This window comes from Procambarus clarkii, chromosome 50 (assembly GCF_040958095.1).
Source record: "Procambarus clarkii isolate CNS0578487 chromosome 50, FALCON_Pclarkii_2.0, whole genome shotgun sequence".
NCBI classification, from domain to species: Eukaryota; Metazoa; Arthropoda; class Malacostraca; order Decapoda; family Cambaridae; genus Procambarus; species Procambarus clarkii.
Genome location: NC_091199.1, coordinates 7,052,629 through 7,067,443, shown reverse-complemented (window position 1 = coordinate 7,067,443; position 14,815 = coordinate 7,052,629). Strand labels below are relative to the sequence as shown.

The 14,815-nt window shown below is 39.2% G+C and overlaps 1 protein-coding gene across 1 annotated transcript in view; it reads left to right on the top strand.

Annotated features, from left to right (window-relative positions):
* LOC123772644 (uncharacterized) overlaps window positions 1-10,623 on the top strand; it is a 51,432-nt gene extending 40,809 nt beyond the window's left edge. The window contains exons 27-36 of the mRNA XM_045765897.2: window positions 1,264-1,346; window positions 2,733-2,877; window positions 3,313-3,397; window positions 4,466-4,611; window positions 4,913-5,101; window positions 6,957-7,096; window positions 7,494-7,620; window positions 7,771-7,893; window positions 8,756-8,900; window positions 9,651-10,623. Of these exons, the coding sequence (XP_045621853.2) occupies window positions 1,264-1,346; window positions 2,733-2,877; window positions 3,313-3,397; window positions 4,466-4,611; window positions 4,913-5,101; window positions 6,957-7,096; window positions 7,494-7,620; window positions 7,771-7,893; window positions 8,756-8,900; window positions 9,651-9,712 (1,245 nt within the window). The 3' untranslated portion in view covers window positions 9,713-10,623. The remainder of the gene's footprint in view (window positions 1-1,263; window positions 1,347-2,732; window positions 2,878-3,312; window positions 3,398-4,465; window positions 4,612-4,912; window positions 5,102-6,956; window positions 7,097-7,493; window positions 7,621-7,770; window positions 7,894-8,755; window positions 8,901-9,650) is intronic.
* The last annotated feature ends 4,192 nt before the right edge of the window (window positions 10,624-14,815 follow it).

Sequence of the window (14,815 nt, the reverse complement as noted above, 5' to 3'; positions counted from 1 at the left end):
AAGTAAACTTAACTGTTTTCTTAGGAGTAAGGCAATTCATAAATATCCTCGGGAAGAAATCCTCGAGCAACATTAACGATCAAGTTCAAGTTTACTGAGATAATACAATACATCTCAAGAGGATAGACTAGCTTAGGCTATGTCTGCCCTTACCTATTACCGATCGTGACCTTAAGAGTACACCTTTGTAACTGCCTGACTAAAGTAGCTTAGTTATCCCCTTAACTTTACCCTCTAAGACAGAAAATGAGCTTGAATGATCGGTTAAAGAAAACATATAATATATAGGACTAACACAACTTTTCCAGTACTTCGGGAACTTCTTTCTAGAACTCATCTAACTCACCTAGTTGTGCTTGCGGGGGGTTGAACTCTGGCTCTTTGGTTCCGCCTCTCAACTGTCAATCAACTGGTGTACAGGTTCCTGAGCCTACTGGGCTCTATCATATCTACACTTGAAAGTGTGTATGGAGTCAGCCTCCACCACATTTATTTATTTATTTATTTATTTATTTATTTATATATATACAAGAAGGTACATTGGGTTTGTGAGAATACATTGGATAGTACAGTATTTACATTCTTGTAAAGCCACTAGTACGCGCAGCGTTTCGGGCAGGTCCTTAATCTAGCAGATAATTTTAAGTAGGTAATTTCTATCAGAATTGATAAATGATAAAGATACATTACAAGAGAAAAATGAGATGAGAGAGAAAAGTAGGTATATTAAAGCACATTGTTATATTAAAGCTCTGATTAATTACATTGACAGCTTGATTAGTAATTTAAACAAGGTTAATAGACACCATACAGCAGATTGACAGCACATATAAGACAGCAATGATCACAATGGTAAACATGTTCAGATTGGGTACATAAAGATTGGGAGACTGGGTAGCAAAAGATACAGATAAACAAGATTTATAAACACCATATATAAACACATCACTGCCTAATGCATTCCATTTATCCATTCCATTCCATAGTGCATTCCATTCCCCAGTGTCGGGGACAGGAAGCCTGTGGGGTTAATTGTAACTGACATTAACAGATCACAACAGTTGCCTAATTCCCAGATATGTGTTTAAGCCTTGGCGATATAAAAAGTGTATATCCATCCTGTACAGGAATCCTGTACACAAGCCAACTGAGCCACGGGTTTAGTTTAAGGAGAAAGTGAGGCCTGAGACTTTCCTGTTTCCATTATAAACAGTTATAACTGAAGACCTAAAAAAATAAACCTGTGTTTGCACCTGTCCACAGAAAGCCTTCATGAGCCCGGTACCTCCATGCCTCGACCAGTCGCAGCAGCAACAGATTGAGCAGATGCTTATCAATGTCAGAGGGTGAGACCATTTGTAAGGTAGCTCTATAAAGATAAGGGGCCAGATTCACGAAACACACTCATTCAACACCGCTCCTGTGCCAGGTAAGTCCACTACGGGCTCACCATAGCCCGTGCTACTTAGAACTTGTTCCGAGTAGCTGAATCTATAACAACAACATTCAAGAAACACAGTTACAGCCCCGCTCCTGTGCCTGGTAAGTCCATTACGGGCTCACCATAGCCCGTGCTACTTGGAACATTGTTCCCAGTAGCTGAATCTTTAACAACAATAATTCACGAAACACTGAAAAGATTTACTGAACAAAAAATTGTACCACTACGGGTTATTCATGCCCGTGCCACCTCTTGGGTGGCTTAATCTTTATCAATCAATCATCAATCGATTCACGAAGCAGTTACGCAAGTACTTACGAACTTGTACATCTTTCCTCAATCTTTGACGGCGTTGGTTACATTTATTAAACAGTTTACAAACATGAAAACTTAACAATCAATTGGTATTGTTATGAACAGCCTCCTGGTGCTTCGGAGCTCATTAACTGTTCAATAATTGTAAACAAAGCCGCCAAAGATTGCGAAAAGATGTACACGCTCGTAAGTGCTTGCGTAACTGATTCGTGAATCTGGCCTCATGTCATATGTAAAACTAGTCCCTTAAGATCCGAAAATATATGGTCATTATATGCCTTATTTCTTGCTAAGTGTCCCATTACAGGTTATTGCTTAGTATTACTTCTGAAGATCAGAATGAAAGGTCATTCCACGAGGCTTTACCATTTAGGGAAGGTCATTGGGAAGTGTCATTCCTAAAGGAAATGACGCTTCTAAATGACATTCCAGAACTTGTTATTGCTTTCCAGTCTCACTCCTGGAACTTAAAGACCACAGCTCTCTTATGCTTCCTGCTCGTTATCTTTCTTTTCTCCACCTCCTCTTCCGGTACTGAGGGATTGATTGATGATTGATGAAGATTAAGCCACCCAAAATGTGGCACGGGCATGAATAGCCCGTAAGTGGTGGCCCTTTTGACCCATCACCAGTATCAAGAGAGGTACTGAGGGGATCGACGGGGGCTTATAAGGCGCCTCTTCAAGGCAAAGGATAAGGGACAGACTAAGAATGCTGCGTATTGAAGGTATGGACCACATAGTACCGGTAGGCCATAACACTCTTGCTCCTCGGGTCTGGGGTCCTGGTTGCCAGATATGCTGGCCCTAAATGGTGTATAAATCCTGGAACTAGAATAATATTTTTCTGTTTTTTATAGAATTTGTTTATAACTGTTTTTATCCTGCTGTCCACCTCCCCAAGTAGCTTGCCCTCTTGACTTCCGTTCCTCTGTGACCCTTGACCTTGTGGTGACCTTTGACCTCTGACCTTCCAGGCCCACCAACACCTGGAAGGATGCAAGTGACGTCAGTTGTCTCCTAGGAACGCTCACCAGCACCAACTTAATGGGGATCCCGGATGAGGTCTACACCTCGACGTCTTGCAACATTATGATGTCACCCTTCGAAGATGGTCAGCCGGTGAGGGAGGGAAACAGGATGGAAAAGAGGGAAGTAGAGAAGGGGAGTGATAGAGGGAGAGGAGGAACAGGAAACTACATTTTCTCTTACATTTGAACAAATCCACAAGGGCCGTGACGAGGATTCGAACCTGCGTCCGGGAGCATCCCAGACACTGCCTTAATCGACTGAGCTACATTTGATTTGTTTCTTGACTTTGGTATATTGGTTTTCTAGTTCTCTCTTTTTCAATAATAATCTTTCTCCTTCGAAAACGCCATCCTTATACAAATTTTTTTTATCTCTTATTTCCTCATTTTTTTTCCTTTCCATGTTTTGTCCAAGCTTGTTGTGTGTTCCCCACACACACCTTCATTGTATATATTTATTCATTCATATAGAATTCAATAATGATTTCATTATATGATGCAGCCTCATTATTGTGCATTATTGCAGGCGGCGTGCAAGATTGGTGCTATAGTGGAAGACGAGACCATCGCTGTTGACCAGACCAAGACTTGCATCGCCCTGAGGCAGGCAGGTGAGGTGGTAGTGGTTGTGCACGGTTGTTAAGGCAGGTGAGGTTGTGGTAGTTGTAGTAGTAGTAGTAGGCATCCATCAGTCTCAGGAGAGTGTGGAGTTGCGCTCTGGTTGTCAGTCTGGAGTGGCCTCACCAGGGCGCAAAGCCAGGGTAGGTTGATGCGGGGGAGAAGCTGTTACCCATGCAGCAGGTCCTCCGTGGTTGTACACGGGTATTAAGGCAGGTGGGGTGGTGGTGGTTGTACAGGGTTGTTAAGGCAGGTTAGGTTGTGGTGGGTGTTCAGGGGTATTACGACCTCGTGTATCCTGAGTTCTCTATAAACTTGTTTATATGAACGAAAATGAATTGACCCAAAATTACAAATGTGTATAACATTTCATACGTGTATAACTCCCTTCATATTAACTCAGCAGGTGAATATGAAGGGAGAGTTTAAGAGAGACTATTTTCCTTGCGATTCTGAATTGATGTGAGACGTTATAGAGTAATTTATGAGTATGGTAACTCCTTTTTTTTATTCTGAAGCGTCTGTATAAAAATGAGTTAGTGATGTGATTCATCTGATGAATTCAGAGAGTTTTCATATGTGAGATTATGAGTGATTTGAATCAAAGGACAAATCCATAGCGAGGTTTTACAGAAGTTAGTGTGTAAGAGCAGGTTCTCCTCTTGCTCTTATTCCTGGCCCTCTGCTTCTTGATCTTATTCCTGGCCCTCTGCTTCTTGATCTTATTCCTGGCCCTCTGCTTCTTGATCTTATTCCTGGCCCTCTGCTTCTTGATCTTATTCCTGGCCCTCTGCTTCTTGATCTTATTCCTGGCCCTCTGCTTCTTGATCTTATTCCTGGCCCTCTGCTTCTTGATCTTATTCCTGGCCCTCTGCTTCTTGATCTTATTCCTGGCCCTCTGCTTCTTGATCTTATTCCTGGCCCTCTGCTTCTTGATCTTATTCCTGGCCCTCTGCTTCTTGATCTTATTCCTGGCCCTCTGCTTCTTGATCTTATTCCTGGCCCTCTGCCTTTTGTTTTTCTTGAGACGTCCACCCCACATTGTTCTTGCCTTCCTGCAGGAGGCGCTACCACAGCCTGCGACAAGATCTCATGCGGGGGAGTTGCTGTGATGTCTGCTGCTGAGATCAGAAATCTTCAGCTGCAGGATGTGAAGGACAACCTGGCTGACCTCAGCTCCCAGGACATGAGCATGGACAAGGCTATGGTAAGTTGGATGTGGGCACAACCACCTCATGTACAGGTGTGAGACTTATTATTAACCGCAGGTGTAACTCTCACCCAAAAGTGTGACGTTCTGTAAACACAAGTAATAGCTATTAATTAATAATCACATGTATGTACCCTTTAAATGCCAGATCCATTTTTTCTCCTTTGCAAACTGATCAGGTCCTCCCGTATCGACAGGACTGGTATAGCCTTTCCCGCAAGTTTGATATATCCCCAGCCACAAGTGTAAACATTAACCCATAAGTGGTTTCGATCCTACAGACGACTTTGCTCTACAGGCCCTGGCTGACGCGGTGAGGCAGCTGAGAAACCAGGGTAACCTGACGCAGGAGGAGCTGACTAAACTTGGCTACATCTACCAGGCCTTCACCAAGGACGACATAAACAACATTACCACGTGGAACACTCCAGCAGCCAAGGAGATGATCTTCTGGATGGGAATGATGACCTCCATGTCTGATGAGGCAGTGAGTGTATTGGTTCTCATGAGAGAAAAGAGGGAGGAAGGGAAGAAGATGGAAATAAGAAATGGGAAGAGGGAGATAAGATGACGTTCTGCCAGGCGGTGGTCAAAATGATAGTAGAAAACTTGAACCTGTTAATTATCCTCGTATACAAGTCTTCAGATGCAGGCGAGGAGTCACAATAACGTGGCTAAAGTATGTTGACCAGACCACACACTAGAAGGTGAAGGGACGACGACGTTTCGGTCCGTCCTGGACCATTCTCAAGTCGATTGAGAATCCAATCTCAATCCATTCTCAATCGACTTGAGAATGGTCCAGGATGGACCGAAACGTCGTCGTCCCTTCACCTTCTAGTGTGTGATCTGGTCAACAAGCCTTCAGATAAAACAGCTGAAGAATTTACAGAACAGATTAGAAATATGGAGAAATGTCTAGAAACCCCAATAAAACCAAGTAACAAATATAATCGTCTTAGTAGATTTCAACCAGATAATATAAGGGGGAAGATGATTGATACATGTTCACTATACAAACTGTGAAGACTTTGTTGTTAAGTTCGACAATCACATAGCAGTCAGGTAACTAAACTTAATGACAAGTTCATGTTAAATCCCCAGGTAACCGAGCCAATAGGAGACGATAACACACTTGAACAATGAACATTGTTCTTCGCAAACAATGAAGAACTACGCTGGGATATCAGTCAAATTCAGCTATCTTGAACCACGACTTCACTGAAGTCGAAACGGAAAAAATCTGGAATTTTTTCATATGCAAAATATATAATCAAATCCCTATAATTTTCGGTCTCATACTTACAAGAAGAATTTGGAACACCGATGACAGTAAAGACATGAACAAACTCTTACAAGAACAGTATGAACAAATATTTATCAGAGCAATGAACACAAAGATCCTCAGAACTTGTTCAAGACCTGAGTCACTCAGAAAGTCATATTTCAATAACTCTCACTGACTTCGAGATGGAAATACACGCTAGGCCTATGCACTCGTCTACAGGGGCCAGATAACTGGAATTCATTATTATCTTACAAGCACTATATAATATAGTGAGGAAGCAGGTAGAAAGGTGACATTCCCTAGATCCCAAACATCGCTCTCATCACGCTAGACTAAATAACATAACAGGTACAGCAGCTGTACAAAATTTAAGAGGTAAATCTTAAATTTTACAGCAAAGAGATTACAAAAAGTACAGTCCCCCATGGCGTAGTGGATAAGACGCTCGCCTGGCGTTTCGCGAGCACTTTGGGCTGGGTTAGTATCCTGGCCAAGGAGGATTGACTGGGCGCAAATCCTTAATTGTAGCCTCTGTTTATCCAACAGTAAAATGGGTACCTGGTTGTTAAACGATTTGGCGGGTCGTGTTCCGGGGAATATTAAGATTAAGGACTTGCCTGAAACGCTATGCGTACTAGTGGCAGGCATAACGTATAAAAAGTGGCAGGAAAGCAAACGAAATCCAGCTTGTGTATGGGATGAAACATACCTGTCCCACAGTCTCTGTCCCACAAGGTAAGGTGTTTAATTTTAAGGTGCACCATTGTTTAAGAGAATAGCAAGGAACACAATATTCAGTTCTGCGTCATTCTTTGCTGATGATTCCAAAATATGTAGGAACATTGTCTCGGTGGGCGTGAGTAAACTACAGATATTTACCAGGTCACTTAATATCAGTTCTTTCATCCACTCTCACCCACACTGACCCACCATAACCCACTCTCTCACCCACACTGACCCACCATAACCCCCACTCTCTCACCCACACTGACCCACCATAACCCCCACTCTCTCACCCACACTGACCCACCATAACCCAGTCTCCCCTCAACAGATGAGAGCACTCAGGGACAATGTGCTAACCAAGTACAAGAGCACATCGAGCATGACTTCACAGGACCTGATGCTGCTGGGGCGAGTGGTGTGCTTCCTCACTCAAGACCAGATCAACGCCATTCCCTCCACCGCTTTCCTGTGAGTATGGGCTCATGTTGCTGGGGAACGGGGTAGTGGATAGGGACGGATAACAGTATTGAAAGGCAGATGGAAAGATAAAACAACAAATACTTTATATACACACACACAGGAGTACAGAGTGTGTCAAGAACAAGCTAAAAGTGATGATGAAAGTGATGTTAAAAGTGCCCATCACACAGAATGGTTAGTCATACAGGGCCATGTGATGAGCACCCTTCACTGGCTACTGACAGCATTATATATTACCCAACATATATATATACTGCTATAGCACCTACTGTTACTAAAAGTACAACTATATTATTACTAAACTACTACAACTACTGCTGTTTCTACAAGTGTAACAAGTGAAAGTGTAACATGTACTAATAACGCTGCTCTCTCTGGTCACCAGGGACGCCATGAGGTACTTGGGCATCCTGGACTGTAGTGGTCAGAACAGCACTGTCAACCTGGCCGCCAGAGCTGTAGCTGCCTACAGCAGTGACAACAGAAACATCCAGTACTGGGACCCTGCCACGGTGAGGGAGGGAAGGAGGGGGTGTGAGGGGACAGTGAGGGAGGTGGTGACCAGGACATAATTATACCTGGTCTACACTATATAAAGAAGAAAACTGGTGTACTTGTTGGGACATATTGGACATAATTACAGCTGGTTTACCTGTTGACAGGTGAGCGAGATGGGACTCCTGATGGGTGGTCTCAGCCCAGAGAGCTTGGCCATGATGCCTGACAGAGCCTTCTCAGGTCTGACCTCAGCTGGCATACAATCTATTCCCCCCGGTGTCTTGAAGGTGAGTCTATCCCAGCCCCAGTGTCTTGAAGGTGGGTCTATCCCAGCCCCAGTGTCTTGAAGGTGGGTCTATCCCAGCCCCAATGTCTTAAAGATGATTCTGTATTCATACAGTGAGTTACTACCACATGAATATAAGTACAGTAACTCACTGGTACAGTTGTCTGAGTGAAAATTGGTGATGTCTTTTAAGCAATTGTCCGAGGCACAATTGAAGGATATTTAGCTATTGATCATCAAGTTAGAAAGTTCCAGAATAGAATCTTACCATGTATATCTAACATTTCCTGCATGGATTTGCAAGCATGAATTTCCAACATGAAATTCCTGCATGAATTTGTTACTTACATGATAATAAGAAAGTAACTGGCAGAATATATCTTAAAGTACTTAAATCATTTGATGAAATTCTAGATCAAAAGAAGCATTTCAGAAGCTAAATCATTTTTTGCTTAAACAGTTGTGTATTAAAATAAACGGAACATCGATTATCTTGACACAAACAATGTGTGACACTAAACAGATATTTCTTGGAGCAGCCGGATTTGACGAGAGGAGCGCCGCAAGGGTCAGTCATAAATAACTTCCATAACGGATTATATTGATCAGTATCAACACTTGCCGATGATGCTAAACTAGAGAGCAATATTGCAACTTACTACAACAACATATATTGCAAGCCAACTTTAACTGTTTAGTTAACTAATCTGGTGAATATCAGATGAGTTAGATGCTTCCGTTTTCTCTAAACTGGACTTTATCAACCCGGCACTCAATTCATCCCTGGAGTACCCTTCCTCACCGTGGTGTACCGTCCCTCACCCTCCCTGATGTACCCTCCCTCACCGTGGTGTACCCTACAGGTGATGAAGGTGCCCCAGATCAAGAACCTGAGCCCCACGACGGCGGCAGCCATCTCCTCCAGCCAGATGTCACAGTTCAACTCTGAGATGAAGGTGGCGCTTCAGGGCGTGTTGCCCTCGACGGGTCCAGGAGGTGGAGCTCTAGGTCAGTGCCTCGCTGCCCTCTCTCCCTTCATCCACTCATTATTTGTATTATTTATTCTCTAGTGATAAACACTTTGAATTGTTAATAGTAATTTGACTAACATAAATTGTCATTAATTAGTAAATAAAATAGTTTTAATGACCATTACTGCTATTAATTTCTAATTTTAATTAATTAATATAATACACAGTATATTATAATGTTAAACTTGTAGTTACTATGTAAGACTTCTTATTACTTAACATGAGGAGAAGACCCAATAAAATATTATATTAAACCAAATTTTAGGCTGAAACCTTCAGTCATTATCAAAGTGCTGTAAACAATATTGTAAACAAAGCTTGTTTTGGACGAGGGTGTAGTTGAGGACATTGTTTACGTCACCTTGAGGAAGACTGAAGGTGTCATCTGTAAACTTGGTTAAATAATACACTTACAAAAGTATTGTATCTTCACCTTCATTCAAACACTCTGGAATGGTAGTAAGTTCCTTCATTATTATTAGTATTATTATTAGTATTATTAGTATTTTTATTATTATTATTATTATTATTATTATTATTATTATTATTATTATTATTATTATTATTATTAGTATTATTATTCGTATCCTCTTCACGCCTCCTACTGATTATCTTATTATCATTATTTTTAATATTAGCGTTACTAGTAGCTTTATTCTCATATATAATTTTCCTTTTAAATTGTAGCTATAATTGTGAGGAGTTACATACAAAGGAACCTTTTCAGAACTGCGTGTCTCCAGCCGCCTGGTGGCCCTGACCCTGGCACTGGTTGTGGTGACGACATAGGCCTACCTGAACCAACATGTGGGTTGGGCCTACTTGGAACCCCTCCCCCCCCCCCCCAGCCCCTCACTGGAGCCCCAGCCTGCCTCCCTCCCTCCCACAGATCACACAACCATTATATGCTCTATATTAAAACACTGTGTATATACATCTACAGATTTTGGTCCTACTCAGAAATTTTATATTATTTAAACTTTTTTAATTCCACTTACGTATTTCAGTTTTCAAAAGTATATCATTCTTGCTAACAGGCAGTTATCGATTACTTTCAAATTATCATGTCAGTTTTAACAAATATTTGTTGCAAGGCCGTGAATAATTATTGCAAAGTGTATTAAGTGTTTACTTATTATATAATTATTTGATTTGGTACCCGGTGGTGCCCGGGTCGACCCCAGAAGGTTAGGCAATGTAATTGGTGGTAGTTTGGGTTGACCTTATGCTTCACTCGACCCCAGGCATCGACCTCGACCCGCCTGTGACAGTCCTTGCTCTATATTTATATATTCAAAATGTTGTAAAGTAATAACATTCTAGGGGACCAGACCACTTACCTGCAACCTATTTCGTGTGGGGGAGGCGGGGAGGAGGGTCCCATTGGAGCCGATCTCCTCTTTTAATAGGACCAATGGGGCCTACCCATGACGTGGCGATGATAGACCCCTACCCCCCCCCCCCACATTCACCCTGCAAAGGTGGGGGACTAGCCATGAGCGTCTGGCCTCTTCAACCTTGGCCAGAAAACATAACCTGATATTCTCTCTTATTGATATGTAGTATCCTTTACATATATTAAGACAATCAGTATATAGTGTTGGAATTTTTTAAGTTTTTTGTTATCAAATTTATTAAAAAGTTTATTGTAAAAAGGATTTAAGATGATATGTTATTTAAAATAAATCAGATGAATATGATGTGTTATTTAAAATAAAATAGATCATATATATATATATATATATATATATATATATATATATATATATATATATATATATATATATATATATTTTCGGTCATATTTAATAATATATATATATATATATATATATTTTCGGTCATATTTAATAATATATATATATATATATATATATATATATATATATATATATATATATATATATATATATTTTCGGTCATATTTAATAATATATATATATATATATATATATATATATATTCGGTCATATTTAATAATATATATATATATATATATATATATATATATATATATATATATATATATATATATATATATATATATATATATATATATATATATATATATATATATATGATTTTCCCATATGTTTACCTGAGGGCCACTAACACTTTAGAGAACGAGAACAGGAAGCCGGCGGCTTGTCAAAGGTCCGCCCATTTGTCCTGATTATTTTTTTCTATTTGAATTTTAAAACTCAACAGAGTTTTGGCATTTATGGCTTCAGCGGGTAGGCGGTTCCATGGGTTTATAACCCGGTGGGTGGAAAAGCATCTCCTGTTTTCAGTTCTACATTGTGGGTTGTTGAGGATAAAAACCGTGGCTCCTTGTTCATGTTGCCTCTGACCTTTTGATAATCAGATGTGGTCTGATATTAAATATTTTTAAAATTTTCTAATTCCCCATATTTTGTGTAGATGTCGTAAATTGATTAAAGAAAACACTCGATGTTTCTCCCTATAACGCACTGTGTGGTTTTGAGACCAGTTCTCCTGTAGCAGAATGATAAGAGTTATATGGTGATACGTTAATCGATTTATATAACGATAAATTGTGACTGTAAGTACTGAGTGTGGTATAAGAGAATTTATGATATTTTAAAATTGTAAAAATGTGTGCAGAACTTGATATTGAAAACAGCAGTTAATATATTTACTATTTTTGTGGCATTTAAAAAAAAATATACTATTTAGTTTGATCAGGATGTCGTCTCCTGATAGTTTTATACATGGTAGTTGTACATGAGAAGATAATATATATATATATATATATATATATATATATATATATATATATATATATATATATATATATATATATATGTGTGGAATATATATATATATATAATGTGTGTGGAAAAACCATAATGACAAATAAAAGAAAGCAATAACATGTTTTCAAGCATGAGGTGTTCATTAGTATGAAGGTCCAGTCTGGCTCCTGACGAAGGCCTGACGCTCGAAAACGCTATAGCTTTCTCTTATTTCTTCAATGTTATTTTCCCGCTTACTTTGACCAGTGTTTTCATGATCGTCGTTGTGTATGTAAACGGTTTCTTATTCTTAATATTAATAAAAAGATTTTAATTAGTCTGAGTGGATTGTTTATTCTCGAAGTTCCTGTGTGTACTCACTTAGTTGTATTTCCGGGGGTTAGGCTCTGGCTCTTTGGCCCCGCCTCTTAATTGTCAATCAACTGGTGTACAGATTCCAGAACATACTGGGCTCAATCATATCTACATTCGATATGTGTGTGTGTGAATGACAGCGAGAACGCACTTGTATTTCTTAACCTTGGTGTGTACTTAGGCTTCGAAGCCTATCAACCTGAATGCTTTGTTTGAAGATTTCCGTTTTTGGGGACAGGAAGCCTATAATTATGTTTATCCAGGTCTCCCTAGGACAATTACTGACTAGTGCACAACCCACAACTATTAGTATACCTATTTTACTGCTAGGTGAACTGATGCATCAGGTGAAAGGAAACTTGCCCAATCGTTTCTGTCCTGCCCGGGGGGGATTCAACCTGGGCAGACGATGAGTCACAATAACATGGCTGAACGATGGAATCACCAAACCACACATCAGAAAATGTTGAAACGACGACGGTTCAGTCCGGTTTGGTCAACAACTTGGGCACCTGGAGTGTGAACCGAGAGCGTTGATCACTGTGCTAAAAGGCTCATTTATATATGTCTTGTATATATGTATTGTAATGTATTTGATATAAGTTTTGTATTCGTATATGTGTACAAAATTCGCATAGATGTATACATTTATGAAAAGTATAATTGAAAAGACATACATCTTCAGTTTTAAGAATTAAATAAGTGCCAAATTTAAGATTTAAATAAGTGTTTATTTTTAAGTGCCAAAAAGAAAATATATACCACGCAAGATTAACTGAAAATATTAAATATAAATCAAAATTATATAATGATTAATTTCATTGACTAAAAATTCTAAACTTAAATTAAACTATATATACAAATACAAAATAATGGACAGATATATGCAGAAGAAAACAATAATAAAAACTTGATTCTGAACCGTTCGACTCCTGATTCGTAGAGACTCATTCTAAAGATCGAGTCTCTGAAATGTTGAGCTGAAGGAGAGACGAACTAGAGAACAGAACAGCGAAATAGCTGTAGGTGGAAGGTGGTCTTTACCCTCGCTGTGATCGCTAATACCAGAAGATGCACATTGTCTAAGAGGCGGACCAGGAAGGTAAGAGACGCTTATATGTTCACAAATACGGTGTTCAAAAGTTTCGTGAAGTATTTTGTTACGGTTCGATTAGTTAAACAGATAGAAACACTAGGTGTGAGTTTCAAGGGTAATGGTTCACTACATTTTAAACAGCTTACAATGGTATTATTGTTAGTAAACACGAATATGAAACATATTTATTTCTTAGAATACTCTGAAGTACCTTCCTAACGTAATAGCTTACAGTACCTAGATTATAGATACAGGAATTTAACGTAATGTGTGTCTTTAGCGACTGAGAATCTCGGCAATAGGTTTCAATTTGGTATTTAAGAGTCAACTCTGAATTCTGTAAAATATTTTACTAGGTAAATCAGTTGAAGCTAAAAATTCATGCAAAATTTAACTTCAATATCATATCATTTATATTTCGAACGGAGATTATATTCAGTTTACATAGTTGTGGACAAAAGTTAAGGTAATACAACCCCCAATCCTGTGAATGTGGGTTTACGGTGAACTGACCTAACAAATTGACCTCCATTGTTAAGGAAAGGAAATATATTTTAGAACTTTCAAAAATTCCGAAAGTAAATGACACGTTTTAAAGTTTATAACTGAAACACGAAGCAACCATAGCAAGGTGTGAACGACCATTAGAGATAACAAAGTAGTCGTCAACAAACCCAGGACAAATATTAGGCTTGAACTCTGCACAACAAGGATCTATCAACATTTTTCCACATTACGTAAACAAACAAAAAAATCAAATTCAAGTAAGGTTATCAAGACAATAATATAAATAGAGTAGCTTAGGCTATTTTTATGCTGCCCCCATTTGTTTAAACAGTTTGCAATATACAACAGAATCCTATATTGTCATCTCTAATAACTTATTTCCTATTTAAATCAAATTTACACGAAACTTCTCTTAGATAACTACGTCAAAGAAAACTCTCTCTCTGTCTTTGTCTGTCTCTCTGTCTGTCTCTGTCTCTCTCTCTCTCTCTCTGTCTCTGTCTCTGTCTCTGTCTCTGTCTCTCTCTCATAAAACGATGAGAACTGCATTGAGAGGGATGACAACCCCCAAAAAGAGTGAATAATGTAACTTGAATGTCGATAGAAATTCTTTGAGCCATACGGAAGGCATGGCAATTATTCATCATCTTTCCCGAGTTGATATTGACAATAGGAATCATTATAAGGCTCTGTAGAGTCACGCTGAGGATTAAGGACCCAAGAATTTCGTTTGAACTGATCGCTTGATGGCCTTTTACGCTGTCATAACTTTCATTAATTATTGCTTGTTCGCTGAGATAGGCTTCTGTTCTTCCCTTACCTTTTTATGCAGTCGTACTAATAATATTAATAAAATGATAATAAAAACTGGATATATTAACACGGGTTGAAGAGATTACATCCCTGATGCTAAAATTACCCAAATATACCCTGAATATACCCCAGGGCACCGGTACATGTTTAAATATGTTAAACTCTCCATCTTGTGGAGAGTAGCCGGTCAGCCTCATGTCGCAGGTCGGATATAACTTTGCAACCCACAAATTTAATCGATCATGGCGTACTGATCTATAATTTCTAGTTGCTGAACACGTCTATCTAGAGTTACAGCGTCAAGTACAAGACAAGTACAAGACTTCTAGTAAGAAGCAAATTTCA